Below are 27,964 nucleotides of genomic sequence, written 5' to 3' on the forward strand. Positions count from 1 at the left end.
GACGTCACTAGGAGGAGATGTAGCAGTATGAGAAAAGAATTGGTTTTTTGTTTGATTGTTGTTGGCTTTTTTAAATGAAGGGACACAGAAACTGACTTTTTTTTTTACCACAGGAAAGAACCTAAAAGCCCTTTCACCCTCTTTCTATAAGCAAAAGAAAATAATCAAAACCAGAATGCCACAAAACCAGATAATTGTATACATATTTCCCTTTCCCCTCTCGGAAAAAAAAAAGACAAGAAAAAAACTCCAAACACAGAAATATGAGTTTAAACATTTATTTAAACAGAAATTCCAAACCACTCCACCCTTTAACCTTTCAAAGAAAGATGACGACAAACTAGTTTTCAGCTAGAGTGTCAGAGCAGGCGTAAGTTGTGTTCCACTACAACAACTCAGTAGCAATACTAGCAGGAGACCAACACATATAGAGCTAGCACTGCAAGAAGGGGAGAAGTAAAAAGGGCTTGAAACTGCTCGAAGGCACTTCTGCCCACCTGCCTTTCCATTTTCAGCCCAAGACAAAGGTGCTACCTTTAAACTGCTTTTTTTGTTGCATAGCTGGCTGGTGTGAAATCTGTGGTCTGTAACAGGCACAACCTGGATAGCGTGAATCCTCTAAGGCACATATGAGATTGTGGAGCACAGGGCATCTTCTGTCAGGAACCCTAATCCTCCACTAGATCCAAGGGGAATCCAGTCTGTGCACCTAGCTTCCCAACTGCAGAGCATTGAGAAATGAGGATAGCAGTGCACTGCAGAAGAGCGACTCTCATCAGCTTGGTGCTTGCTTATTGGACATGGCTCAGGCTCAACTTTTCACTCCTCGAAGGCACTGTTTGCAATGTGACCAACGACCCTCAAGCCGGGACCCTGAACTGAGAACTGGCTCCAACATACACGGGGGAAAGGAGAGCAGAGTCACAAGGGCAAACAAGCCTGGCTGTACCAGGGCACCTGAGGCTCACCCCCTCCCAGGAGGGCTCTCCTGCCCTGCTTTTGGTACCAATGGACAGGCACACTGGAACGATCCTTGCCCTGGACACTGCATTGGGAAGATGGCACTTGATTCAGCTCCCAGATACTAGCAATGGGCACTAAAGAAGTATTTTAGGAGCATTACGTTACAAGCAAATGGTTTGGCATCCACCTCTAGAGACAAATGGGGAATGCTGGATGCCCCGGAACAATCTCAAAAGAGATCTGTCAGAGGTGACACGATATCCACCTCCAGTAGACCTAAGGCAATTCTAGTAACATGCCATTGATGGGGATCATTTAAGCCTGATGAAATCACAACCCCACTCTCACAGCAAAGGTGAGAGGAACGCAGGACTCCTTAGAGGCGCCATGTATGGCAGGGGAAGCTAGCTGCTCCCAGGGATTCTACCAATCCCATAAGCTTTACTTCACAGTCAGTTTGCTAATAAATTTAAGGGGAATAAAATTAACCTAATTCTCTAACAGAAAATGAGGAAATCTTGAGCATCAGACCGTGCCTCTTCCCATCTCCAATTTTCTTGGGAAAGCTTCTCACTTCTTGAAAGAAGGTGAATTCCGGACTGAGATTTGATCATTCATGGTCTTTGGGGAAGGCTACATCCTGTGACCACAGCAGTAGTGACCTATTCTGGGTAGGAAATGGCATTCCAGCTTCATCAAAACACTGAGTGGAAAAACACGGATTCTTCCCACACCCACACAAGAGCGTAGGCACAGGGACTGAGCAGAAGAGAAGCCAAGCAGGGAGCAGCTACAGGCTTATGCCAAGAAACCAGAAACTCTGGCACCCAAACAAAGTTGAATAGCTGGAGCAAGAAATGGGTAACTTAGTCTGAGGCCCAGATGCTTGGCATCTGGTTGGGAAGCAGGTGGTCTGAAACTGAGAACTACAGATCCCATCTCAGACAGTTCCCACTACTGCTATGGGAAACACCTGATTCACTCATCTCGGTGCATTGCCTGGAAGTTGGAAAGCCCTCAGCACCCAGAATACAGCCTTCAAACTCTGTCTCTACAGACCAGTGGACACAGCCATATGGCCAGAAGCTATGCCTCAAGGCCAGGGACATGCTGTCTGCCATTATCTCCCTAAGAGGAACATCTCCACTGCCTCCAGAATGATACGCTCGCTGGTCCCTCTGCCCCTGAGCAGAGGGAAGCAGCCTCACCGGCGGGGCCTTACCATGTGGTAAGGAGAGGATCCTAGTCCTTCACCCCTCTGAAGTGAAGGTGGCGAATCTTAGGGTTCAGCCAGCTTCAGTACAAAACATGTTTCCTCCTCTCATCTAGAGATGCAGTGATGAATACTGGGGTCCCAAAGGCAGCTCCCAGGAAACAGTGAAACAATGAAAGGGCCACAAGCTGCTACTGGAGCCATCGCCATAATGGGGCCATTCTGCCTCACGTGCAGAACTGACAGATAAGGTAAAAAGAGGAGCTGCTGCTGCTTCAATCACTGAGCTGGCCTAGAGCTCAAGGGCCCTCCCCCTCTCAAACTCACTCCTAGTTCATATCAAACGTACATGGGTGCTGCTCTGGAGCCTCCGGCCTCGCTCCTTGTCTGCGAGTGACCTGACGCCAGAAAAGCCGCTCTCTGCATTCGGTTAGTGTGCTGTGAAGTTAGATGGATCCCAGTGGGCTCAGGAGACTAGAGGTTGGAGCGGCACGAGTCCGTTCCGAGGAGACACCAGGAATCTGAATCCACATCAGGTTTCGGATCCACTTCCATCTCCTCTTTGGTAGTCTGTGTTCCTTTGGAATGAACCTTCACCTGTCAAAACACACAGCAGTTACCCAAACAGCGCCAGGACTAGCTGCAAAAAAGCTAGAAGCTGCACAGTGCCCAGTTTGTATTCTCCACAGCCATTTGTGGCCCTTCGCAACATCTGACTGCCCATCCCTTCTCATCAGGAGAAATAAAGGGAAATCCCAGGTCCCGCAAAGAGTGGGCTATCCTCAGAAGAAACTCTTCTTGGCTTCATTCCTAATTTGCTACTATTAGAGCCTGCATCAGCAGCTTATACAAGAAACAGGCACCATTCTTAGTCCCACCAAATTCTGCTCTGATGGAGATGGCTGTTAAGAGCTGCTTCCTTCTGCACAGCCTCCACAATCTGCAGAAGCATGGTGAGCCCTGAGCATGATGTGCACTCAGGTGACAGATTCTCACCTGCTGCATTTCCTCCATCCTCCTGCAGAACCGCTGGAGCTGGGCACTCAGACGAATGGTTTCCTGCTGCAGTTTCTTCTGATCATCCAGACACTGTAAAACCAGGCCTCGGAGGTGTGTCACCTCCACTTGCAGAGCACTGCACACGCAGCCTGTCCCAGGAGATGCATCCTTCCCTTCACCACACGGCAAGGTTGGACTCAGGCAAGTAGGCTGCAGAGATATGGAAAGAAGTCAGGCCAGGTTTGAGTGCAAGGCCAGGAGTTGTATATGCCACAAGAAAAAAACATGCTCAGCATGTTATCTTGTTTCCCCGCTTGCCAAACTTCTAGCAGCCAGGGTCAACAAGCTACTTCTCCTTCTGTCTTACAAAGCTGCTAGCTTCCTCCTTTTCCTGGGAAGCTTGTTCCCATCCTCCTATCACCAAAATCCATCTAGTTTACCCCCATTTCCCTAAGCGTAGGATCTGTGTCTCCTCTTGGGACAGAAAACTCCTGGAGCTAGGTAGTCCCACAGGTTGTAATTTTTCAGCAATTTTCTGTATCAATTCTTCTTCCTATCTCACAGAAAATTCTGCTTTCTAAATTTCTATTTTCTGCTAGGCTTCTGAGCCCTTGGCTTCTTTTTTCCAATTGCATTAAGCACATTTTTCCACAGAACTGATCTCATTACTTTAAATCTGACCACGAATCAGCTCTGTGTTCTAGATCCTTGGGAATTTTTCTCTTTGCAGCATCATCTCTGATTATCACCAGCCCTCTTTTCCTCATCCAGATGAATTAGGCCAATCCAACAGTCTCTTCTCAGCTCTCCCACAATTCAAACATTGCCATTTATGGTCCCCAAGAGCTTTTAGCCATGCATTCACTTGGATAACTTTACCCAGGGCTCCGTTTTGGGCTTGTTTAATCCAACAGGTTCCTCAGAGGCCACTTTGAGTCCCTGAAGTTTCTGGTAAGGAAGAGTCTCCTTCTCAGGCTCTGAAGAAGCCATGCTCAGTGGAAAGGGGCTGTCAGGCATGGGGATGAACTCAGCATTCTCCAGCTCCTGGATACACAAAAGCAGCACTGTCAGGACTGCCAACTTCCTGCAGCTCATTTCATCTTCTCAGTCGATGCACCAACACCCTCTTGTGGTTAAACAGGCAGTGAGGCCTTAAGGGCTCCGTACAACACGGCTCTAAGAACCTATCAGAGCATCCCTCAAAGGTGGAAAGGGCCACCCAATTTTCCCAGCCTCGATCTCCATTTTAAGGCATTTCTGAGAAACCGCGTTACCTTCCGCAGCCAGCCAGGGCAGGAGCTGCTGTCAGCACTGTTGCCTCCCTTAGCTTCCGTAGTGCTGATCCAGCCCCCCAGCTCACGATCTGCTTCCATGGTTCCCCGAAAGCCTCCACTGGGATTGGGGGTTTCTGCTTCCTGTTCATTATCCTCTTCCTCTCCTCCTCCAGTTGTGCAGCTCTGAGCCACTAGCAAACAGAAGTGAAAACCTTATACTTTTCCCACCTCTGCTATTCCTGTTGCCAAACCCCAGATGGAACAGAGAAGATGCATAAATTTGTGCTGTATGGTCATGGTGAGAGCACATGCTAGCATTATCTCCCTCAGCACTTTAGCTCCTAACACTCCCTGCAGACCTCTCCACGAGGGCTAGTGTGCAGCAGTCTTCTGCAGTTTCTTGGCCCCAGCCCTCTCACAGGTCCAAGAAATTGGACTCCATCTCTCCAGCAACTACCCCCATAGAGCCCCTTCCCACATCAGTTCCCTTCAGTGAATTCCTCTCAGCTTTTCCTTGTCAAATTGAAGTTCCTCAACCACAAAGGCCTCTCTGCACCCATGTTGTTTCTCCTCTGTTTCAGTTGTTGCTTTCTCAGCTTTGGGCTGTCCCTTCCCATGCATGGCACCAACTAGATTTCTTCCCTTTGAGCTCTTCTGTGAGGCCTTTCAAACACAGAGAAAGCATGCTGCAAGACCAAACTTCATCCACTCAAACTAACCACTGGATGGACTTAAAACAGAGCTCCCCAGGGCAGGTTACTTACCAGTACCAATGGATAGACCACTGCTGTTGGATCGTATTGTTTTAGAGTTCAACACCTTTTCTGCAAGGAGAGAAGCATGCTTTCAGGTTGAGTGCCACACAGAAAGCAAGACAACTCCTACAAAGCCAGTGTTGCAGGCCTATGGCTCAGAGCAGCTTGCCACATTCCTCCCAGAAATTTGGCCTGTTCCCAAGCAGGATTTATACTCTCAGTCCTGGCAAGGAATATATCATCATACACAAGATCCCAAAACTTCATCCTAAATTTACACTTACCAACAATGATGATGGTGTGCCAGCCACGGCATGACAGGTCTGGAACATGATGCAATGATCCAAATATTGGCCGAGGCCACGAGGTACAAATATCTGAGCCATGAGCTCTCTCAGTTGATGTCATTGCCAGACGCCCATTCCCGCCATTACCCCAAGCAAAGATGTGGTTGTCTGAGGAAAGAGAAATTCAGCGGCTCAATTTCTTCCCTCCTTCTCGGCCTGTAATTACTGTAAGGATCAGTCTTTCTGCTGTAACTGCTATCCCAAAGTATCTAATCCACCAGCTCAGTTTTGACAGTGGGAGAACAAACCAATAACAAACCTAACAACAGCCACCAAGTCAGTACTCTACAGCCTTAGGGACAGCAAATACTTGGGGCTGCACTGGGGCCATTACCAGGGCAAGACAGCCCCAGTCTAGGAGGATTTCTTTATTTTGGCAATGTGCTGTGGGGCTGGTAAAGGAAATGATCAGTGAGAGCCAGTTAACCACTCTGCAGATTAAGTTTAAAATAACCCACCGCAACTTGGCAAAGACCCACTCACCGTCAGTAGCAGCTATGGTGAATTCATCTCCACATGAAACCCTGATCACCTGCTTACCCCCCAAGGGGCCTCCCAGCAGGTTTATTCCCAGGTGCTTCTTATAGTCCCCAACACCAAGCTGTCCGCACTTGTTGGAGCCGAAGGTCAGCAGGCGGCCTCGCTCTGACAGGAGGAAGGAGGAGACAGTCACAGCAAGGGCCCAGCTCTGGAAGCAGCCATGCATACAGAGCACAAGCAGCAACAGCCCATGAACAGGAAGGGCTTTGCTGAGCAGCCAGCCAGGCTGGAAGGGAACAGTACCAGCCAAAAGGAATGGGGTTTAGCCTGGAAACACCTCCCCAGTTCCTTCTCCCACTACTTCCCTTTTCTGATGCTGGGGGCTGGGACTCCTCACAGCTCTCTGACTGATGTCGCTTGAGCAAAGCCTAAGTTGATCATAAATTATTCCTCTGCTAGCCCAGAGCATGATACTTCCCAAAACTTTTTTCTCCTCTTTAATAAAACAGGAAGGCTGACATTGCTGCTTCAGCTGGCCAGGAAACAAAGACTGCTGAGAAACAGGAATCCTGAGTTCCTGGAGCAGCCATGAACCTTGCTACCGAGAGCAAAACCCCCAGTGTCAAGGGCCAGGCTGAAAGGGCAAAGTTGATGTAATGTAATTCAGCAACCAACATTCAGTTCTTAATGCACAAGGCTCTCACCATCAATAGAAGCTGTGTGTGTCTTCCCTGGAGAAATGGTACGGATCTTGTAGAAGGACAGCTGCTTGGCCAAAGTAAGGGAAGTGGCGTATGGCACCTCACAGTATGTCTGACAAAAGACGTGGGTAAGCACAGAGTGAAAAAAACCACACATTCATCAGCTAAAGCCTACTCAAGCAGGTCCAGGTCTGACCATGACATTAAACCTAGACAGTCCTAACACAAGCATGGTAATGAACTGCCAGAATCCCTATCATTGGATAAGTCACCACAGAGCAGTTCACTGTGTTTTACCTCAGATCTCACATATGCCCACAGGGCAGACAGAAAACTGAGGAAGAGGAACAAATTGCCTCTTCCCACAATCCCAGTATCCATTGTCTTGACTGAACTAAAGCATTGGCACAAAGCTAATGAACACTTTGTCACAGGACTTCCACTTCCCCATATGCTACTGATTGCTGGGAGCTGATGCAAGGGATCCAAATGCACTTACATCATGATTGATTATCCCTGATGTGCACTGATTCAGGCCCAGCTTGTTGAACTCGTTGAGTCCACATGCCAAGACTTTGCCTGTCTGGGTGAGCAGGAAAGTTCCATCACAGCCACAGTGAACAGACACAATGTTTAAGGTCTTCGGAACATCCACCTAGGTGGAAGAAACACATCCTAAGAAAATAAAAATCCCAACACCTATTACACAGAAGCTGGCACATGGAAAACATATGGGGGTAGAGCAGTAGCACAGCTAGTCTGGACACTATCAAAAGCCAACACAGTTATTTTGAATGAAGGTGTAAGAATACCATAAAGCCTGTAGCATATGGAAACTCCGGTCACAGTGCAGAAATTCAAGGCAGACACCAGTGACCAGCACAGGAACCTGAAACATGATGCATGGTCAACCTGGCCAGATGGGGCCTACAAACACCAAACCCAGTTGGGTGAGCAGGGCTGGGTTTGTGGTTGTGCTGTGTGGGTGTGATACTGTGTGATCTGTGTGATCACGGATATTTGGCTTCCAGGCACATCCTTATTTGTTTCTATTTTCAGTTACCCCAGCACTGTATTTCAAGAGGGTTTTACTTTCAACTTAATCTTTAACTCATTATATTACATTCAAAGACTCGCAGCAATTGCACTGCTGTGAGTTTCCTCTACAGACCCAAGGTAAGCCATTTGGTAGTTCTCACTATGATTTCTACAACATTAAGGTAGCATTTCCAGTTCCATCATGGAAATCAGAGCAATGAAGCTCTAAGCTATGATGCTGTTCGGTTCGTGAGTGGTATGACTCTGCCATGAACTCTAGCAGAGAAATGAAGCAAAATGAAGTGAGAAAGCAAAATTAAAACCCTTGCAAACTGGATGATGTCTCAAAAAAACCACCTGAGCCTCAGAGAGATAGTATTTCCAAACAGCAACTCATTTGGATTTATGCCCTTGTGGATTTTGAGTAGTCATAGCCCTACCTTCTGAGGGGTGTAGTGATCTTCTTCTGAATCCAAGCCCAAGCGTCCTGCATCCGTGAAAATACTGCAGTTAAAAATGGCCTCACCAGGTGCCCATATCTAGGAGCTGGTATTGTCTCTCCATAGTCCCAAAAGAATCTCCCTACAGAACTAGAATCTCCCTGCTCCCCTACATCCATCATCGCCTGCCAATCCTCAAGGGAATCCAACCCCATTCACAGAACCACTGCCCTACCCACAGGGAAGCCAAGTGGCAGCCTAGAGCCTTCCAGAGTAAAGTCCTAAGGCTTCAGTCTCCAGTTCCCAATTTTACAAGTAAATAAAGTCCCAAAGAAACAATGGTTTTTGCCCCCAGGGTATGTACCAGGCAGCCCTCACTCAGGCCCTGCATTACACACCTGCACCAAGCCACTTTCTGGCAGGCATGCCCCAGTGCCCTTAGGGATCAGGGAGACTCTACCTACCGTACTCTCCACAGCCCCACGTGTAGACTTCTCTGTTCCTTGTCAGCACTGCCACGTGGTTATCTCCACATGAGACCTGCTCCACAGCATTGGTAAGAAAGAAATCCAGCTGCAGGGGCTCAAGCACTTCAGAGCCATAAGCCTTGTCAACACCAATGCATCCATAATAGTCAGAGCCAAAGGCATACACCTGGCCCTCATCTAAAGGACATAAAGGAAGCTTGGTCAGCACACAGAGCTTGTGTTAGGCTGCATATTAACTTCTTAGGACATGGTCAGAGCAACTTCTTTTCTGCAGTCACCCTCTTTAGTGCAGAAGAATGTCATCAGGAGACTATGGAGTCCTTTCTTGTTCATGTTAAGATGGATGATCTTACATGACAACCTGCAGCTACTTCAGTGCCAAAAAATCTTTGGTTGAACCTGCCACTTTCTTTAACAGTAACCCACATATTGATTCTGTGGCTCCCTAAGTCACTCCTTCCTCAAAATGACCACCTGAGCTTATCTCTGTCAAATCTCTGCCTTTTCAGCACTGGCAAAATAAGCTTGAAACTACCTTGTTGAGAATCATTTGCATGGGTAAAGCGAGAGTCAAATTCTTCTGCAATAGACAACACCACACCTAACACATCTTTTAAAAAGCATGAACAGGGTTAGAACTAGAGGCAGCTACCAGGTGTCAAGCATTCTGAATTAAACAGCAAATCTTAGATACACATTCTTTTTCATCACTGGGTGATTCTTTCCCCACGCAGTCCAAAGAGAGTTTCAAACACATCTACATTCTTGACTTCAGGCTTCACTGTCTTTATCTTTAGTACGAGCATGTTTGGAGGCAACACATGCACTGGTAAAAGCAGAGATTCTGCACAGACACGTGGATTTGTGGTCAACACCCAGCTTTATCACCAAAAAGAAGCACATCCTTAGCAAAACCCCATCCTTCTTGGGAGTCAGTATCTTCCTCTGTGTAATAATGTTGATATATTTCAAATGTTGAGACATAATCTATCCCAAATGTAATAATGTTGATACTATCCTCAAAACTGAGGGATGAGTAGCATATGGGGCTTTCTCCTTTGTGCACAAAGCTGCTTTGCTAATCTGATGGTGAAGGCAAACACCTCCAACAGCTCAGCAAAGTGAAGGGACTTGTCAATGCCTACGCATCCATAATAGTCTGAGCCAAAGGACTTCCAGCTCTCACCCGTGATGCACACTGTGAAATCATCTCCACAGGACACCTGACGAATGGCTTTTCCCTGAAGCTTCTCAACATGCTTTGGCTGCCGGTAGGAAGCTCTGTCTCCATGTCCCAGCTGCCCATGTAACTTGGTGCCCCCCTGCATATTCTGCAAGACAAACACCTAGTGAGGTTACATTTCCACAATCCCAGAGATGGTGTCAATAGTTAACAGCACCACAAACAAACAACAGAAGACTGCAAGGAGCAAGAGGAAATGTTCTGTCTACTCTGGGGAAGAGACTGCTATCTCTGTGCACACAGCAGGCAATGTTCTCAGTGGCAGCACAGGCTTTCTGGCAGTGATGCACTAACAAGGAGCCATCCAGTCTCAGGACACCAGCTGGTGAGGAACCCCTGCTCCTTTCTGCCAGGCTACAGAACCTGCTCCCTACTGCAGGACTGAAATTCATCCTTAAGATTTTTGAGCTACTTTTGTAAATCCTAACAGCTGCAAAGAAATGCATAACCTGAAACAAACGTCACTGAAGTGGCCTGACATAGCAATTATACAGGAAAAACAAAACAAGTAGCGTTGAAACTGAAACTATTAATTGCCAGCTGAAAGTTTTCAGTGGCTGTTCTTGCAGGAATATCCAGCAAATTAGTCCAAGTTGTTCTCCTATTTGGATCTCTTTCTTTTCTCACTGACTTATCTTCTAATCTATCTTAACAGAGTCTGTATAATCAATACAAAAATCCATGGAAGCCTGGAAATGGAGAACATCTCCATGCCACTGACCATCTAAACCTGAGAAGACTGGATTCAATTGTTTAAAATGCATTATATGCCGACATTTTTTATTCACTTTAAACTATTCCAGAATTTCCACTCATCATAAAAAGCAGAGTTGTTTAGCATAAGATGCCTGTGCCTTCAGACACAACTTGCCTTGCAGATGACAACTGTACTGCAAAAAGGTCACTCATCCCACCCATTCTGATCTTGAAAAACCCTCCTCAAAAATACAAAGGCCAGAGAATCAGTAAGTCTCCACTGCCTGTCTAGTAGTCAGGAAGGGAATGGAGAGATGTTTGACTCAGTGTTTGGGCCTACAAGACCACCATCTACAAACCTCAAGGGCACAGCAAGTCTCCAAGATACTTCCTGTCACAATGGAAAATGTCTCCCAGAAACACACTTGCCTTGGGAGACTTGGGTCAGCCCCAAATCAGATAGCCTCAGTGTCCACTGCAGTCAGATTTCTCCCTTTCCAAGCTTCCTGCCCATCTGAGTCAAACAGGCTCGTGAATGGTCAGCAGTAGATGTGAAGCCTCCTTTCCCACTCTTACTCGCCTCCTGCAGTTTGTCTCACTTACCACCCAGGTGTAGAGCTCCTTCTCCACTGTCACCACAGCAAAGTGAGTGTTACCAGCACACACCTGGCGCGCGCTGCAGCCACTTTTGATGGCATCCAGCTTCTGGGGGGTGGACTTACCACCCCCCCCAAACATACACCTCACTAGTGCGTGAAGTCACCACTGCAATGGGAGCCTCGTTCATGGTACTTGACCTGCACAAGACCCCCCCCAAACAAAATACACATGCTTTTGAGTTCGCATTCCCTGTCATCATCCATTTTCCTGCTGTTGTCTAGCAGTTTCCTCTTCACAACCATTCATGGGTTTTGTTTTCAAAAACTGTTCTTCCAGCAAACTCTGAACAACCCATGAACAGGGACAACTTCACATAAGGTGCTCAGATAGTGTTAGTACTTCCAAGTTTATGAGGAAAAATTGGTCAAACTCTATCTGATAAATACCAGACAACCAGCTATGCATCTCACAGAAGCTATCTGCTTCACAGAGCAACCCTGCTTACAGGTTTGCTGGGAACTGTGGTGAACCTCTGCTATACCAAGTTTTATAGAAGATATTTATATTAATGTAATATTCATCATTCAGACAGTCATATTCCTCCTGCTGAAGGGAATCTGTGTGAAAGGAGAGATCTACTTTACAATTCAGATATGTAGGCTGTGAAGACTACATCCTCAGTAGGACAGATTAGAGCTGGATGGGACCTGCTGAGGTACAGCTCCAGCCATACAAATAAGTAGGATATAAAAGGCAGAGTAAAACACAGGACAAGCATGCAACAACTGTGTCAAATTTCTAGCATTCAGGGAACTTCTAAACTACACTATTCCATTAAAGTTGTCAGAGGCTGACAGTCCCAGTTCCTCTGTGGGGAGCTGTTCTCTCCATGCTTCCTTTCAAACATGTCTAAATAATTACCTTGGTCGCTTATTTGGCCCATTAAGCAGCGTGACTTTCTCTTCCATCTCCCTGCCAAGGGAGAAAAAGCATTTTAGGAAACAGCAACATTGCTCTATGCAATATACTGACAAGCAGCACACACAGAGTGTTTTCCTTTCCAATAAAATGCTGCTGCCTCTTGAAGGAAATGTGGCAGCTGTTTACCAGCTCACAGCAATACAAAGTAAATAGGTCAGAAGTAATGTACCACACAGCTAACAAACTTCCAGGAGAGCTGAGGACAACAAACTACGTAGGTATAAAAATGTGGCCAACCAATACCCATATTGCACAAGAATAACCTTAAATGGCTAAATATTATCAGGATTTGGGCTTTTACCAATGCATACAGCAAGACAAAACTCAAACTCTGCTGATCATCATGCAAAAGAGTATTGGTATAAAGGACTAAGTCTGCTGTTCCCAAAGAAACCAACATGGGATAGAAACAGCCCAGAATTATCATCCACCTTTCATGACAAGATAGTGCGTGCAGGCTGATGGTCAAACTAAGCTAAAAATGGACCACTTTCAATGCAAGTCTCTCCCAAAGAGGAAGGCAACAAAAGGAAAAAGTGAGGGTCTCTATACTGAATGATCCATATATTTTGAATATATAGATTCAAAATGGCTTTTTCCAATGACTACAAGAGGATCTCTGTGACTCTTCATTCTCAGAAATTTGAAGAGTAGAAAGCAGCATTCCTCAGTCTCAGAATGGAATACCTCAAGGTTCTCAATACAACAGCTTCTAAGGATGCAGAAACCTTTCCCATGCACCAACAGAACATCAGATAGAAGACAAGACTGCAAAAATGCACTTTTGCCCTAAAGAGAATGAAGTACTTAAATAACTGCCTCACATCAGACTAAATTCACTTAAGGACATTGCTATAAAAGCATAAACACCACCAGCCTGCACAAACCCTCCTGTTTTCCCTGTCAGCCATCCAGGTTTCGAGCAAGACCATCTGATTACCTCCTGCGTTTGCTGAGAAGGGGATGTTCAAGCAATTCATCTGCAGTGGGTCTCTTTTCTGGGTCCTGAAAGAAGGAAGCAACAAGTAATTCTCTGCGAAATACTCATCATCTACAACAAAATCTTGGGGTAGAAGACCTCATTAAAGCCTGCATGGACCTCTTTCCCTGACTCCCTTCAGAAGGGAAAGGAATTAATTCAAATATTTAGAATGAATAGGGATAAATACTACAGATGTGCAGGAGGGACTTGCATGCTCCAAAGGTATTAATACTATATTTGCTTTCAAGAAATCAATTCCCTACAGAAAGCCAGAGCCTTAAGAGACTGCACTGACGTGATGCTCCTACCTCCACAGCACTGCATTAAAAAATAATTGCTTCTGCCAGCCCATTAAATACTTGTGAACAGAGTAAACCCAGCACACCTCCAGAGCCTGCAGGACTGAGACAAAGCTTTCAGAGGACTGGAGAAAGCCCATCCTTAGAGATGTCTCAGGCCTCACAAAAATTACCCTGCATCAACAGCTCACATACTGAAACAGGCATGTCATTCCCCTTCACCCCTGAGTTCCATGGCTGAGACAGCTGGGAAAGGGTATCTGAAAATTAGAAAGTATCTCACCCACCTGATCAAGGCAGGAGTTTACCATCTGGATCAGCTCCCAGGAGTAGACAGTGGAATCAACCTCCATGGCACGATTTCCCTGTACAATCTTCACACAAAGGTTCAGGGGATTCTAGGCAGAAACCAGACATAATGGAACCAGAACAATGTGTCCCATGGGGAGAGAAGCTATAGGCCACCATTATTTTCTTCCTCCATCTCTGATCAGGACACATCTCTCTTCTTCCCTGCCTAGCAGGCTCTCCAGAAACCTAATAACAATTCCTGCAGAAACCGTACCTCTGGTAGCTAGGACTTAGTGGCAACATCCAGCTTTTCACCAAATTCTCTAACAGTGCAGGGAAAACAGGCTTCTCTCTGCATGAAATCTCCTATGCTGCATATTGCCACTAAACACAGCACAGCAGCAAAGTTGCTAGGTCCTCAAGAGCCACCACAAGAGAAAGTCAAGCAAGGCTGGTATTTTCACATCATGTCTTTCAGGGTTACAAAATCTTGCCTATGGCAACTAGCAGCTTTTCCCATGACATGGCACAAGCTGGCAAATCACATGTGTCAGCCAGCAATGCTCCTTTCACCCTCCCTACGCCAGCTTGACCAGACTTCTCTTGCAACCAAGCTTTGAGAAAGAGGGAAAGGATTAGGTCCTATGAAATCTGAAGGCTGGAACTTTTTGCTACAAACTGCTACACAGAAAATTCCCAGCTAGTAATGCTAAAAGAGCAAAAAGACTACACGGTCACAAACCTCCTCCTTGTAGTCAAAAGGATACTTCATTCACAATCATGATACAAATTAGCACAGTTATTATTCTGCAACTAGTAAACCTGGGCTGAAGACAAGGGTGGGTTTGGCAGAAGCCAGACAGGCTGCTGCATGAAGGCAGAAGGGAAATCTGCTTGAAGGGTAAGGGAAATCATGCATCTTCTCTGACTATAGCTGTCACTCTCAGGCCACTGTTTTTTTAACTGGCAGATTTAAACAACATTGAAAGAAAAACACAGCTGAAGAAATCTATGAGCCAAGTCTGAGTCTTAGGACAATAAAAAAATAAGGTTATTCAGTCCATAATGGTTTGCAGACTTACAGTAGCATCAAAGGTCCTCTTCAGAGTAAGCAGTTCAAAGATGACACAGCCCACAGCCCAAATATCTGATTTGAAGTTGTATTTCACACCCTGGCAGAGTTCTGGGGACATGTAATATGGAGTTCCCACCAGCTAGGAAAAATAACATTTAAAAATCAGAAATGATCCAGCAGCCTTCAATTCAGGAGCTCTGTACCCATTACGTTCATACAGAACAGAGCTAGACACTGCTCTGACACAGCACTGAAGTGATATACCTCACTAATGTGCTGGAGGGATGGGAACAATAAGCACACTTCTTCCCCTCTCATCCACAAACCTGTCTTTCCCTGAGCTTCCTAAAAGATCCTAGACACCTCTCTTCTCATGTACCTGATGTAGTACATACTTCTCAATAGAGCAGTAGTCACAAAAACACAGCAGTGACTTTCCCCTCTCTTAAATACACATCATTTAGAGGTAATCAGGGCCTTATGTACTGACATGGAAATCATCCCACGAGGCTGAAGAAAAAGGGATCTAGCAAAGCTTCCAAATACAGGTGCCAGACCTTAGCTATGGAGCCACTCTGATCACAAGATACTGCCAGGACAAAGGCTGCTCTGTCTCAAACAAAAAGAAGGGCTCCTTTTGGGTCAGTATGTAGAAAGCTGGCTTGAGTCCCACCCAACAGGCTTTCCCTTCAGAAGTGGACTTTCCTGAACGATTGTTTTGTGTAGAACAAATATCCCCGCCACACAAAAAATCCAAAACCGTGCATGTAAATACAGAAGATCTCCCGGGTACTGCAGAAATAGTGGCTTAACTCAAAAGTCACAACAAGGAGATGCAGAACAAACATGATAAAAGATTTAAGAATGGAGCTTCCAGATGAATGGAGCTCACTCCTTAGAAAGAAACTAGACAGCAAAATAAAATGAGACAGAATTTAGAAAAAGGAGAAATATTTATAGATGACCTCTTTTCAACTCTCTCAGCAAAACTCCAAGGACTACAAAGCCTGCCCCTCATCAGACTCTGCTAGTACACTGTATATCAAATGGGTGCATTCAGAATCTGCCATCTCCCTCCCATTTTCTGTTACAGAGCGTGACAGAGTCCTGGCCCTGGGAAGGTTTAGAAGCCCTAAGAACTGGAGTATCACATGGAGCACTAGGACACTGCACCTAAACCTTTTTTAAGCAAAGGATAATGTAAGCTTTCTGTAAGATACAGATTATTTTCCGTATCTTCTTGGGTAAATGGGAGAAAGAATGATAAATTAAGAAATCAGTGTTTAGTAAGCAAGATGTGAACATTCTACAAAATCACAATTTGACTGCTACAATTACAAATCCTGACAATAACATGTTTTGCACTCATTTCCCAAAAAAATGACTTCCAGTCTGCCACTGGTCATTAGGTTACAAACTGAGCAACTAGACCAGAGCATAGCCAGCAAAAAAACCCCCAAAATATGGTGGAAGGTGTGTAGTTCAAAATTTTTTGTATGTGAAAAAGGAAAAAACAATACTTGCAGGTATAGTAGGTATAGATGAATACAGACAACACAGGCAAAAACAAACCTGGAAATTCATAGCACAGAGCAAACTGCCTCTGAAAGCCAGAAGGCTACGAAAAGTGTGTCAAAACAGAAGTGGTTCTGCTGCAGCCCAGCCTAGTGATGGCTTTATGCAGCAGCCTTGAGTTCCCACTTACAGAGGAACTGCACAATAGTGCTCATGTTCTGGAAGGGGAGTGGCAAATATTTAACTACACATCCTAACAGAACACCAACACCTGGCATCTAATCGAATAATACAGCCTGGTAAGGGGAAGTGCGAGCTGGCTTGTGCACCGAACTATAATAAAGGCCTTCAGCAGATAGGAAGCCCAGACAGTGTCTCCCTTTCCAAGCCTAACACTCACCAGAGAAATTAATGGAGCTGAGAAATCCAAGCTGAACCTTTTAGGTGCCTGCAATACAGCTTACCCTGTGTCAAAACTGGCTGTGAAAATGCTTTCTGGCAGGGTCTAGAATGAGGCCAAGCTTGACAGCCTTCTGGTAGAATTAATCTCTCCTATAAAGCTTTGCCCCCCTTTAGGAACATTACCAATAAACCATACACCTGGTTCCCATAAGAAGCACAAGTGCCTTTCTTGCTTCTTCACAGAGCCTGGATATTAAAGAGATATGAGACATGCCTATGGCACAGCGCAATGTCAGGCATGCACATCCAAGCTATCTCAGATCCGCCTGAGGTAAAATTTACCTGTTAGCACAGCAGCATGACAAAATTAATTTAATATGTTAAGCTGGACTTAACTAGCCCAGAGGGAGAGCGCTGTTCTGATGTGACTATAATGCTGTCTCTGTCCTTCAGCTAGCACTGCCTTCGCATTCACAGATTCAGTTCCATGTCTAAGGGAAAGAAGAGCAGCGCTCTCTAGCATGGCTACGCTAGCTCTAGTACAATTCTCTTCCCACAGTGGCACCTATCTTTAGTCTACTGCTGCTTTCCAGAGAGACAGACCTCCAAGAGGTAACCTGGGAGCAAATATAACTGCAGGCTGCAACACATCAGCAAATATGCCAGAGTTAGTGAGATAAAGTTAGGAAGTAAAGTTGTAGCGAGGTGGGTGTTGCTCTCCAAGTAGTAAGTGACATGACAAGAAGAAATGGCCCCAAGTTGCACCAGAGGAGGTTTACATAAAACACTAGGAAAAATTTCTTCAGTGAAAGGGTCAGGCACTGGAACAAGATGCTCGAAGAAGTAGCTGAGTCACCATCCCTGGAAGTGTTCAAAAAAACACGTGGATGCAGCACTTGGGGACATGGTTTAGTGGTGAACTCAGCAGTGCTGGGTTAACAGTTGGACTCAATGACCTTAGAGGTCTTTTCCAACTTTAATGCTATGATACCATAACACTGAGGGAAATGGAGGGGTGAGGGAAAGGAAAGTAACAGAAAACAAGCAGCAAGAATGTACAGCGTCCCTGGTCTTCTGCAAGACATGCAGAGATGAAAGAAAAACACAACTCGGTTTGCACACAAAGATGGCAGATACTCACAGTCTCAGCCATAGAGTACTCAGAGTTCAGCTTCTTTGCCAATCCATAGTCTCCCAGTTTAATCAGGTTTGCCTTCGTTAGAAAGATATTTAATGTCTTTATATCTCTGAAACAAGAAAAAGAAATTCAAACACTCAAATACACTTTCAGATTTCACAGTTTTCCATGCATTACTACACCTTCCCCCCAAAATGAGCTACTTGCTACTCTGCCAGCACTCTGTAACATGCACATACACAGAGCTCTCCAAAGGCAATTTTGCCCCAAGTACTGGGGGCAACTGCAGTTATCCATGTTTTATCACATTCCCCACACAAACACAACACAGTTTCAAAAGCTCAGGCTCCAGACACCCATGTAAAGGCCGCAGATCAAAGATAGTTCTTTCCCCCCCTCTCAGTTTCTTCTCATATGAAGGTCATTGAGCAGATCTTATTTTTGCTAGTTTTATAAATAGACCCAAGCCAGGAGTCCCTGAGCTCGCTAAAAACGTAAGTGTAAGTATGAATATGTACGTCTGCAAATATAAACACATACACAGAGGGTGTGAAACAGATGTCACTCTAGAACTTAAGCATAATGTCCTTACCCCTCAAGAAGTACTCTTTATAACACAGCATAGGATTCTAGTCCATGAGTTGGCTGGGCTGATTGAGAAGGCTTTAAGTCTAGGTTGGAAGGGGGAAGGAGATAAGACCAGGCTCACTAGAGACGAGGCTGTGGGCTGCATGCCAGTGTTGGGGGTGAAATCAATAGCCCAGCTGAAGTGCATCTGCACCAATGCACACAATGCAGGTAACAAACAGGAGGAGCTGGAAGCCACTGTGCAGCAGGAAAGCTGTGACACGGCTGCCATCATGGAAATGTGGTGGGGGGACTTGCACTATTGGAGTGCTCCAATGCAGCTCTTCATAAGGCACAGGTGAGCAAGGAGAGGCAGTGGGGGGTGGCTCTGTACCTTAGGGAGCGTTTTGACTGCACAGAGGCCAAGGTCAGTGACGATATGGTTCACCACCTATGGGGGAGAATCAGGGGGAGGACCACCCAACCAGGATGAAGAGCTAGATGAAATTCCATAAGCAGCTGGCTGAAGTTTCATGATCGCTAGTTTTTGTGGGAGACTTTAACCTGCTGCATGTCTGCTGGAAACTCAACACAGCAGAGAGGAGGCTGTCTAGGAGGTTCCTGGAGTGTGTGGAAGATAACTTCATGACACAGCTGGTTAGCAAGGCTACCGGGGCAGTGCCTGCTGTTTCTGAACAGACAGGGGCTGGTGGGAGATGTGGTGGTTGGAGGCTGTCTTAGGTAGCAACCATGAAATGACAGAGTTTTCAATTCTTGGTGAAGTCAGGAAGGGGGCCAACAAAACCTCCACCTTGGAGTTCTGGCGGGCAAACTTTGGTCTTTTTGGGACACTGGTTCAGACAGTCCCTTGGGAAATGGCTCTTAAAAACACAGAGGTCTAGGAAGGCTGGACATACTTTAAGAAGGAAATGTTAGAGATGCAGGAGCAGGCTGCTGGAGAAGCTGGCCGCCCATGGCTTGTATAAGTGCACTCTTTGCTGGGTTAAAAACTGCCTGGGTGGCCAGGTACAGAGCATAGTGGTGATGGGTGCCACATCCAGTTGGCAGTCAATCACCAGTGGGGTTCCCCAGGGCTCAGTGTTGGGGCCAGTCCTGTTTACTATCTTTATTGATGTTTTGGACGAGGGGATTGGGTGCACCCTCAGTCAGTTTGCAGACAACACCAAGCTGGGCAGGAGCGTTGATGGGCTGAAGGCTAGGAGAGGCTCTACACTGGGATCTAGACAGCCTAGATCGATAGGCTGAGGCCAACTGTAGAGGTTCAGTAAGGTGAAATATCAAGTCCCGCACTTGGGCCACAACAACCCCAGGCAGTGCTACAGGCTGGGGGCAGAATGGCTGGAAAGCTGCCCAGCAGAAAAGGACCTGGGGGTGCCACTTGACAGCAGCTGAACATGAGCCAGGGTGTGCCCAAGTGGTCAAGACGGCCAATGGCACCCTGGCTTGTATCAGAAAAAGCGTGTCCAGCAGGACCAGGGCAGGTATTGTTCCCCTATACTCAGTACCGGCAAGGCCACACTTCAAGTTCAGTTCTGGGCCCCTCACTGCAAGAAAGACATTGAGGTGCTGCAGAACGGCTGATTCTCTGAACAGAGCTGGTGAAAGGTCTGGAGCACAAGTCTGATGAGAAGCAGCTGAGGGAGCTGTGGTTGTTTAGCCTGGAGAAAAGGAGGCTCCACTGAGACCTTATCACTCTCTACCACTGCCTGAAAGGAGATTGCAGCAAGATGGGGGTCAGTCTCCTTTCCAAGGTGACAGTTGTCACAAGAGGAAATGGCCTCAGGATATACCAAGGGAGGTTCAGGTTGGACATCAGAAGAATTTCTTCACTGAAAGGGTTGTTAAGCATTGGAACGGGCTGTCCAGGGAAGTGGTAGAGCCACCATCCCTGGAAGCATTGAAGAAACAAGTAGACATGGCACTTACTGCTATGGTTTAGTGGACATGGTGGTGCTCAGTTGGACTCTTCAGATCTTGGAGGTCTTTTCCAACCTTAATGATACCATGATTCTATGACATACTGTGCCCAAGAGATCAAAAGGCTGATGGCCACAAATACCCCCAACTCCAAAACTCACTGAAAACACTCTCTCCCAGACAGAGTAATCTGTATGTAGTTTCACAGATCAACACAAGAGGCTGGAAACAGAGAGGAAGCCCCTGCAGCATTATATGTTTTTCATGGCCAACACTTCATAGCACCCTTAACACCCTCTTTTCCTAACGTACCATCAACAACTTCCCAGTGTAGATCAGGAAAACATCAAGTAAAGCAGCACTTTGCACTCATCCACTTGGGGCATCGCAAAGTTCTGGGTCACCCTGACAATGTCTGCAGCAGAAGGAAATCACTGCAAACATTTAAATAATTGTTCCATTCGTTATTGTGGAAGGATTTGGGGCCACACATGTCCAGAAGTGATAAGTGGGAAATCACTGCAAAGCAGGACAGACATGACATCTGCTTTAGGCCAAAAACTTAGGCACTACTTTGCTGAGTGTAGGCTACCAACCCCTCATTAGCAAGGCTTGCCAATTACTAAAGATTCAGAATGGCAGCAGCCAGGACGCTACCCTACAGAAAATATCCTCACCCAGCTATGCACATAAGTTAGTGCAGCACACGATCCAACTGTGCTGGAAGTGGCTGTCTACACGTGCAATACTCCCCAGAACATCACAGCCTCCTTGAAACACACGTAAGACATGAAATTTACTGCTCCCAAACAGAAAACGGCAACACAAAAAGGTAAATAGCTACACATTAAAATCTCAGAATAACTGTCAAAATTACCACAAGTTAACAGACTGTACTAGGTCCTTAAGCAACAGGCCAAAGAAATAAGATTCAGACAAATGCAGGACAAATCTTCACATGGGTTATATTGCAGCAATGGACAAATGCAAAGTCTTCATCACTACCAGCCTCCAGGAATTACAGAATGATGTACACACTGGATTGCAGCTATTAATTGTGGAACAGGTCGGAAGTACCTTTGGCCTGTGGTAACTGCTCTTCCTACCCACTTTAACAAACATCATTTATGTGCTATAGCAATAAAGGGCAAATTTACTGCCTTCCTATGTGGATAAACTCTTTGTTCACACAGCTGCAGTTCCATTTTCAAATACAAGATTTCCTGCACATTTATCACAAGATGGTTTCTAGCCCAATAAAAAAAGGATACTTAACATCTAGGAGATCCTATTACACTTTGGAGAGAAGGTTGGCGCTTGCTTTAAACAAAGAAACAAAGGAGTTCTTCACTCACCCCATGAACTGCACTGGTTACCTCAGCTTTGCTGCATGCCACACTTACCTGTGAAGAATTCCTGCTCGATGAATGCAGCTCACTGCTGATGCAATTTGAAAGAGATACCAAACCACCATCTGCATAGGTAGGAATATAAGCATTACGTGAGGCTCGAAAAAAATAAAAAAACACAAAACCCTACCTGTCCCTGTCACACTGAGGCACAGCAAGAGGGCCCGGCCATACCATTTAGATGCTCTTTCAGGAGTATGAAAATTTTAGAATTTCCTGGTTTGGAAATCTCTAAAAAAGATATTCCAATAGGTAAATTGTTCTACTGCCATTTGCAGTGTCTGTCCTGACAAGTGCCACAGATTTAAGTGAAAAGACTTAAGAATGACAACTAATGACCACTTGGGAAACATCTACAGTTGTGCTCTCCAAAATATGAATTGTGGCCATTAAATACTCTCCATAAGCCAGAAAGTCTTAGAAGTCACTATATAAGACAAGTAAGTGTAATCATTAATCAGCTCAGCATGCAGTGAAAGCAGACAGCAGAAAGTAAGTTTAAATAAAATAAAGACAGAAAAAGAGAATAGCAAGACAGATTCAAGGAAATTACTCAAAAAACCCCCTACAAAATGATTAAGAAGGGAGAGAAGTAGAGTGCCGAAAGAGGTTTAAAAGTTAAATGTTTGCCAAGATGGTAAGGTGAAGAAAGCCAGCTCTCTTTCATTATTCCTCCCTTGGAACTATGTACTGCTTATAGACAGTTAAAATAAGTTTTGGATAGTCCATAAATGCTTACAATATTGAACCAGGAGGATGCCAGCCCCCAGATAAACACAGAAATTCCCCACCATCACAATGAAAAAAAATTTGAAGAAATACTCAAATAACCCTACAGATCCCCAGAACATTAAGCCAGCCCCACTGCTCCCTCAAACCAGTCCAAATTACCTCTTCTTCAAATAATTTGTCTTTCTGTCGCAGAATCTTATCGTAGAGGTTCCCTCCTGTAATTATAAGTGAGTGAGAAAAACAGAGGTTCATCTTAGTTAATGGCAACAGTTACTCTGCTCAAGTGCTGCTGGGAATACTCAAATCCCCTAAGAGATCTGATCAATCACTACAGCTCTCTCTCAGCATTCTTCACTTAAACTGGTCATGCATCCACAAAACTAAGTTCTTCTTCCATCTAAGAACTTCAGTGGTGTAATCAAGGCTAAGCAGAGATGAATCTTTAACAGCACCCTTTAATACTCTCTGCGAAGCAAATCAGTAAGCTCTGCCAGCAGTCTCTACTTTTTTACTTACTTTTTTAAAGTGTTTCTTGGGGCATGTAAACATGCATTAACTTACACCAAATCACGTGAGATTGTCCTGTTCAGCATTATATATATATATATATATATAAATAACACATTAAAAAAGAGAAAGAAAACAATTTTAAGGTCAGAGTAGTCCCTGAAAGCACAATTTACTATCTTTTGCTACTTACTGCCCAGCTCTGACTGGCCTCTCCTTTATCTGCCCTACCAAAAACATTGGTGCAGAATTCACAAAGCACTGACAACAGCAGTACCACTAACAGAAGCCTGAAATCAGCAGAATCTTCAGGGTGCCCCATGACTTCGAGACAGCAGACTGAAAATCAAGGAGAGCTAAAAGAAATGATGCTGAGGGCTGCAGGTAGATATACTCCCTGTCAGATCAGTATCCAAACAGTAAATCCCAAAACTCTGATCACCTCCTGTTGCCATTCCAATTCCCAATTATCATATATTATGTCCTAATTGTAATGGATCACCAGGACCATTCCCATGGTGCAAGACAGCTTTTGGCTGTATGACTTCCATGGGCCTGTCAAGTGATAAATGTCCAAAACAGGCTGCAATGACTCCGCTGTCTACTTGAGGGACTTAATTCAAACTTCCATGTTAGGAAGATTTTTCTAATTGAGATTCCCCTCTCTTAATTTCTTCTCATTCAGCCTTGCTGTAACTTCCCAACATTTTTTTTTCTGCCTTACATTCACATTTACAAATTAGCTACAAATCACTCTTCACATTCACAATTTAATCAAAGTATTTACTTCTGCCTCTTCTTATAAATGTCTGCTCTAACCATTCAAACTTTGCAGGCTTTTAGTCAATTGTGTTCTTCGTCTCTCTTTTTTTCCCATCTTTTTTGCAGCTTTTTTGAACCAAAGAGCAGCCAAAATGATAGGTACTAAGTTACCAAAATCCTACACAAGAAGACAAGTTAGGTCTTGACTCATATAACCAATACATATAACATGTGTCTATGCACACATGTGAAAACAAAACTAATTTAGTATTTGTTTTATCTAATCACATCTAACCTTCTGACATAGATTATTCTCTTTTCAATTACAGTATTTTATAGGATATTTCTTCCCAAATATATTTCATTTGTATTCACTGATGTTATCCCATGGCAAATCCAAGTCTTACAGTACCATGATATACACACAGAACTAAAATCAATAACTTGGCTTCCTCTTCTGTAAAATAGGGGCAACATTTACTGAAACTTGAAATTCTTTTCTGGATCTTCAGAAGAGACAAGCCAATTAAACAGTAAAACCTTTGGATTCTGAGCAATGTCTGACAGTGACTAGTCCAGTCTTACTTTAAAAATTACTCACAAATTATCTTGGGTTTGTACACTGAAAAAAAAAAGCCAAAGAAACAACTATTAATGCATTGGCAAAACCACTACATGGAAGTCCAAACAAGATTTCCTCTTTCTCATGTCCCTTGTTCTGTACCATTCAGACACATTCAGGCAACACCAGCTATACACTCATCTCTTGGTTATTATCCCAAAGCCAACAGAGGCATTTACAAATGTGCACAGACATCAATACTATGCAGCTTTTCTCTATGCTCTCCAACAAATTTATAATGGCCTCAAGCATGCAGTCTTTCCAGGGCAAGTAAGTAACTCACACACAGAGAGAACCCCTAAAATAAAAGGTGCCTCAAAGAGCTAACATTCCCCTATGCTCGCACTGGACTCCACCCTCCATAACAACAAAAAGCAGAGAAGAAAAAACGGCTTTGGTCAAGCTGTCAACCAGGGTGTCTGACACCCTTCAAAAAGACTTTGCATAACTCTGTTATGCTCTCCAACCTGTTCCAGTGGAAGCAATCTGTTGTATAAGGTGATCACAACATGATGATAGCCTTTTCCAGCAAAAAATGTTTCTACCAATGAGCCAAGGCTTAATGCAAGCCCTATACAAACACCAGATACTTAGCCTGGGGAGCTGTCCCACTCACCCAAACAGGAACCACACTGACGTTCTAGGCACGTATCCTGTTCCAGCAGTGTAAGCTGTATATGGGCTCCTCTTCCTGCTGTCTAAGAGCAGCTGCTAGTCAGAAGCTCATACCAAATCCTTCTATTGCTCCATCTGAGCTACGACTGTTTCCCCTGCAAGCTCCAAACACCACCATCTAAGCTACTCTTGGACAGAATTTCAAAATTTTCTCCACCACCAGAAGGACCAGGTTTGTTGTTTGTGTTTTTTTAATAGTAAATGTAGAAGCTGAAAGCAGAAGGCAGGAAAAAGTCATAACTGCAGTGTACCAGGAGATTTTTAAGCTTTGATTTATAACTGCCAAATTATGAAACTATTTAAGTGACGGTACTGAAAAAACAGCCCAGCTCTGTACTCATGGTCTTTTTCCACTGCCCTCCTAAAAGAATACAGCAAGGTGCACTAGAAGCATTTATCACCAAAAACCCACTCCTTCCAGTGCACAAGCCATTCAGAAAACTCAAGAAATCGTCTACTGCATAGACTACCTCCACTAGCAGAAGTGAACCTAGCCCTACTGGGCTTCCTTTTTTAGCACCTGAGACACAAATCAAAAGGGTTCTCAGTCCCTTCTTCAGGAGCTACGCAGCAGGATTCACCTCTACTCTTCTGCTCTCCAGATGACACCCCAGAAATACTTGCTGCAGGTTCTACAGGAGGGTGACCTGGACACATGGCAGCTGCCTCTTTATAAACAGGAGTAGGGATCTCACCATTACAGTACTCCAGCTCAATCAGGAGCGTGGTGTTATCCATGAAGTGATTGTAGTATGCGATGATGTTCTCATGCTGCAACAGGGCCAGGATAACAATTTCGTTCAAAGCATCACGACGCTCCTTTTCTGACAGCCGGGTCAGGTCCACCTCTTTCCACACTACAAGTGAGTCATCCTGAAACACAAAAACATCTTTCAATTAAAAACACACTGTTATGAAGAAAACAGTCTGTGCCTTTACAGCAGGAAATTAAAATATCAAGAAAAGCAAAAGACTTTCCTGTCTCTTACAGATTTCAGACAAATATTCTTAACAACTTACGTTTTGAGGTTTGTTGTTTGTCATTAAAAATAGCAACGGCCTGAAGCCATCTTTCTAGCTGGCCAATACTCACTTTGGGAAAAAAAAACACAAAACCAAAACACCAAACCAAGGGAAAAACACAGGGTCTGTTTTATTTCAATAAAGACTAAACATACTCCCGTTCAATAAAGGGACAACATTGTATTTTTAATCCTGTAACTGTAGGATAGTGTACAAGACCATAAGCTGTTACAAATATTCAAAGGAAAAAGCATAGAGAAAAAAAAAAAAAAAAACAAAAAGCAAAGCAAACCAATAAGGAAATAAGAATTAATTTAGTTTGCCCTTATTAGGCCCACACACATTGTCAGCCATGCTATGAGTGACCTCTCAAGCGAACAGTGTTCACTTATTGCCCAAGCCATAACACCTCAAGATGGCCAGAAAAAAAACTGAAGAACTTCCCTTTGGAAACAAATCAATTATTTTTCCTTGACAGCCGCTAAAAACCACAACTACAATTGAACTGGATGGTATTAAACGAGTTGGGAGCAACAAGAGGAGTGGCTTTTCATCCAGTCTCCCCTGATTACATTGAAATGCTGAGTACATGAGCGAGTTACCTGTATGAGATGACCCCATGTCCTCTGTGACTGGAACAAAACATAGAAAAATGAGTAGTCTACTAGCGTCAGAAGAATCTCCACATCTCCCTGCGAAACTTCAGGGGACCCAGAGATTGGCAGTACCCAAACGTGCCAAAACCGAGACCCTGCACCCCTGGACACTGAGAGCTGAAGTTGTCACTTCGTGTCCGAGCTGTTCTCAGAGGGTTCCGGGGGATGTCATCCTGGGGGCTGTCAGTGTCACTCCGGGGGCTGTCGGTCACCCCAGGGGCCGAACCCCGCTGCGGCTCCTCAGGCACCGGCGCCTTCAAGCACCGGCCCCTGGCGGCGGCCCCCGCCCACATCAGAGCGGCCCCGGGGCCCCTTGGCGGGGGCGGCGGAGCGGGGCCCCTCTCCCGCCGCCGGGGCCGCCTACCTACCTCGGTGCGGCGGTACAGGGTGGCCTCGCCGAAGGCGCCGCGGCCCAGGGTGCGGATGGGGATGTAGTGCAGCTCCTCCTGCTCGCCGGGCACGCCGCCGCCGCCGCGGGAGCCGCCCCTGCCCGAGGACTCGTTGCCGAAGTCGGAGCTGATGGAGTCGCAGTGCCGCTCGTACTCGCCCAGCGACATGGCGATGGCGGCCCCGCTCGGCCCGGCGCTCCCTCAGCGCGGCCCCGCGGGCTCCATGTCGGCTCCCGACGGCGACCCGGAACCGCTTCCCGCCGCTGCCGCCGCCGCGACCTCCGCGCTCCCGCCCCGCCGGGCCCGGCCCCCGCCCCGCCCGCCGCCGGGAGCGGGCTCGGGGCGCACAGAGCCGCGGCGGTGCGCGAATTCACTTCCCAGGAAGACAAGCGTTCAACGTTAGTTTCTTAAAAAGCTTGTAAGAATAAAAAACTGCCTGAAGTAACTGATTTGTATCGAAAAAGTAATTACTACTTCTTATTGTACAGATGCTAATGTTTCTTTTTGCTTAGCCATGCTACACATAATATGTATTATTGGAAAATAATTGACACAAGGGAGAACACACGCATGGATAAACACCACGACTGCACCCCAAGCACAAAGATCTGCTGGAGCACTTGGAGCACTTGCAGTGGATACACACTTCACACTTAATAAAGCATAGCAATCTCCCTCTCCGTGCCACTCACAGTTCGTGGATTCTCTCTCTGATATAGAAATAAACTATAAGCTTCATAAATATTTTAGAGCTGAAGCTGCAA

General features: G+C 45.4%; 1 protein-coding gene across 1 annotated transcript; it reads right to left on the minus strand.

The window, feature by feature from the left end:
- Window positions 1–264: 264 nt before the first annotated feature.
- NEK9 (NIMA related kinase 9) lies at window positions 265–27,462 on the minus strand. The gene is given in 24 exon segments (XM_042047778.1): window positions 265–2,773; window positions 3,173–3,385; window positions 4,055–4,219; window positions 4,450–4,640; window positions 5,214–5,273; window positions 5,489–5,659; window positions 6,035–6,196; window positions 6,736–6,844; window positions 7,232–7,387; window positions 8,211–8,257; window positions 8,675–8,875; window positions 9,885–10,029; window positions 11,241–11,366; window positions 11,368–11,434; window positions 12,159–12,209; window positions 13,159–13,223; window positions 13,787–13,897; window positions 14,873–15,004; window positions 17,924–18,029; window positions 21,829–21,899; window positions 22,726–22,781; window positions 25,828–26,005; window positions 26,758–26,787; window positions 27,180–27,462. Coding segments are annotated over 24 exon segments (2,925 nt in total). The 5' UTR covers window positions 27,369–27,462; the 3' UTR covers window positions 265–2,650.
- Window positions 27,463–27,964: the final 502 nt, after the last annotated feature.

The sequence above is a fragment of the Corvus kubaryi genome, unplaced genomic scaffold (genome assembly GCF_017639235.1).
Source record: "Corvus kubaryi isolate FWS band 111438036 unplaced genomic scaffold, C.kubaryi_AGA036_p1.0 66, whole genome shotgun sequence".
NCBI classification, from domain to species: Eukaryota; Metazoa; Chordata; class Aves; order Passeriformes; family Corvidae; genus Corvus; species Corvus kubaryi.